The 1436-nt window shown below is 35.2% G+C and overlaps 1 protein-coding gene across 1 annotated transcript; it reads right to left on the minus strand.

The window, feature by feature from the left end:
* Positions 1–213: 213 nt before the first annotated feature.
* On the minus strand, positions 214–1152 carry LOC110319277 (olfactory receptor 1052-like). Its single transcript, XM_021194756.1, has one exon. It carries the CDS (start codon positions 1150–1152, stop codon positions 214–216), a length of 939 nt encoding a protein of 312 aa, XP_021050415.1.
* Positions 1153–1436: the final 284 nt, after the last annotated feature.

A 1436-nucleotide genomic window follows, 5' to 3' on the forward strand; every position in this document is an offset into this window, starting at 1 on the left:
GATCTTAGTATAATGTTTAATTTGAAAATACAACATAGTATTGGTAATCATGGAACATTGTCCTTATGTGCATATTTTTATCATTACAAAATTTAGTACTCATTCTGAACAAAACCCACAGTTCCAGTTGGCTGAAATTTTATTTGATTATCAAAAGCATTATTACTTGAATCAGTGTCCTATGTCCTATTCTCAGAAACACACAATGATATTTTAATGCAGAGAATGTTTGATCTCTATAACTCTTTTCACAGCATCTTTTACTTCTTTGTTCCTTAAACTGTAAATCAGTGGATTCAACATGGGAATCACCAGTGTATAAAATACAGATACCACCTTCTCTTGTTCTAAGGAGTACTGAGAGCTTGGTTGAATATAACTGAAACTGATAGAACCATAAAATAAAGTAACAGCTGTCAGATGGGATGCACAGGTAGAAAAGGCTTTGTTTCTGCCTGCAGCTGAACGAATCCTCAGAATAGCAGCAACAATGAAGATATAAGAGAGAACCACAGTCAAAAGTGTAGTCATAGCAATGACTCCAGAGAATACCAAAAGCAGCAGTTCATTCATTGAGGTGTCAGAACAGGACAGCTTCAGCAGAGGAGGAAGGTCACAGAAGAAGTGACTGATGACATTAGGCCCACAGAAGGACAGTTTTATTAATCCAATTGTATGTGTTAATGATGTGATAGTACCTCCTAAGCATGATCCCAACACTAGCAGAACACATATTAATTTTGTCATAACCACTGTGTAAGTTAGAGGGTTTACAATGGCCACATAACGATCAACAGCCATTGCAGCCAGCAGAAAGCCTTCTGTGGTAAGTAGTGATGCAAATAAAAAATATTGCAGGATGCATGCAGAAAATGAGATGGTCTCTCTTTCAACAAAGAAGTTCAGTAGCAATGTGGGTGCAAATACTGATGAATAACAGGCATCAACAAATGACAGAGAACGAAGGAAGTGGTACATAGGTGTGTAGAGTTTAGGAGTTATGTGGATTAGCATAAACATTCCCAGATTCCCCACCAAGGAAATGACATAGATCAAAAGGAACAGTGTAAAGAGAAACACCTTAAGTTCATCACGATCAGTCAGTCCCAAAAGGATAAACTCAGTAACAAATGTGAAGTTGACATCTGCCATGTAATTGTATGTCTTGGTATCTGCTGATGACAGGAGATTCAGATAAATTTGTAGAAATATGAGAATATCAGTAGCTAGAGAATTGTAAAATCTATACCCTGATTTTCCTGCTTATAAGCACACAGATTTAAAAGTCTAGATTTTTTTGAAAAACACTGTTTATTTGATTTTTAATATTAAGTCCCATTAGTAAAAATGCTAAATTATTAGCTTAAAATTATGTTTAGGTATAATATTTATGGCAACCCCCAATAATTGTTAAAATAGGGAAATTCTAGTTTATA

Source organism: Mus pahari, chromosome 3 (assembly GCF_900095145.1).
Source record: "Mus pahari chromosome 3, PAHARI_EIJ_v1.1, whole genome shotgun sequence".
NCBI classification, from domain to species: Eukaryota; Metazoa; Chordata; class Mammalia; order Rodentia; family Muridae; genus Mus; species Mus pahari.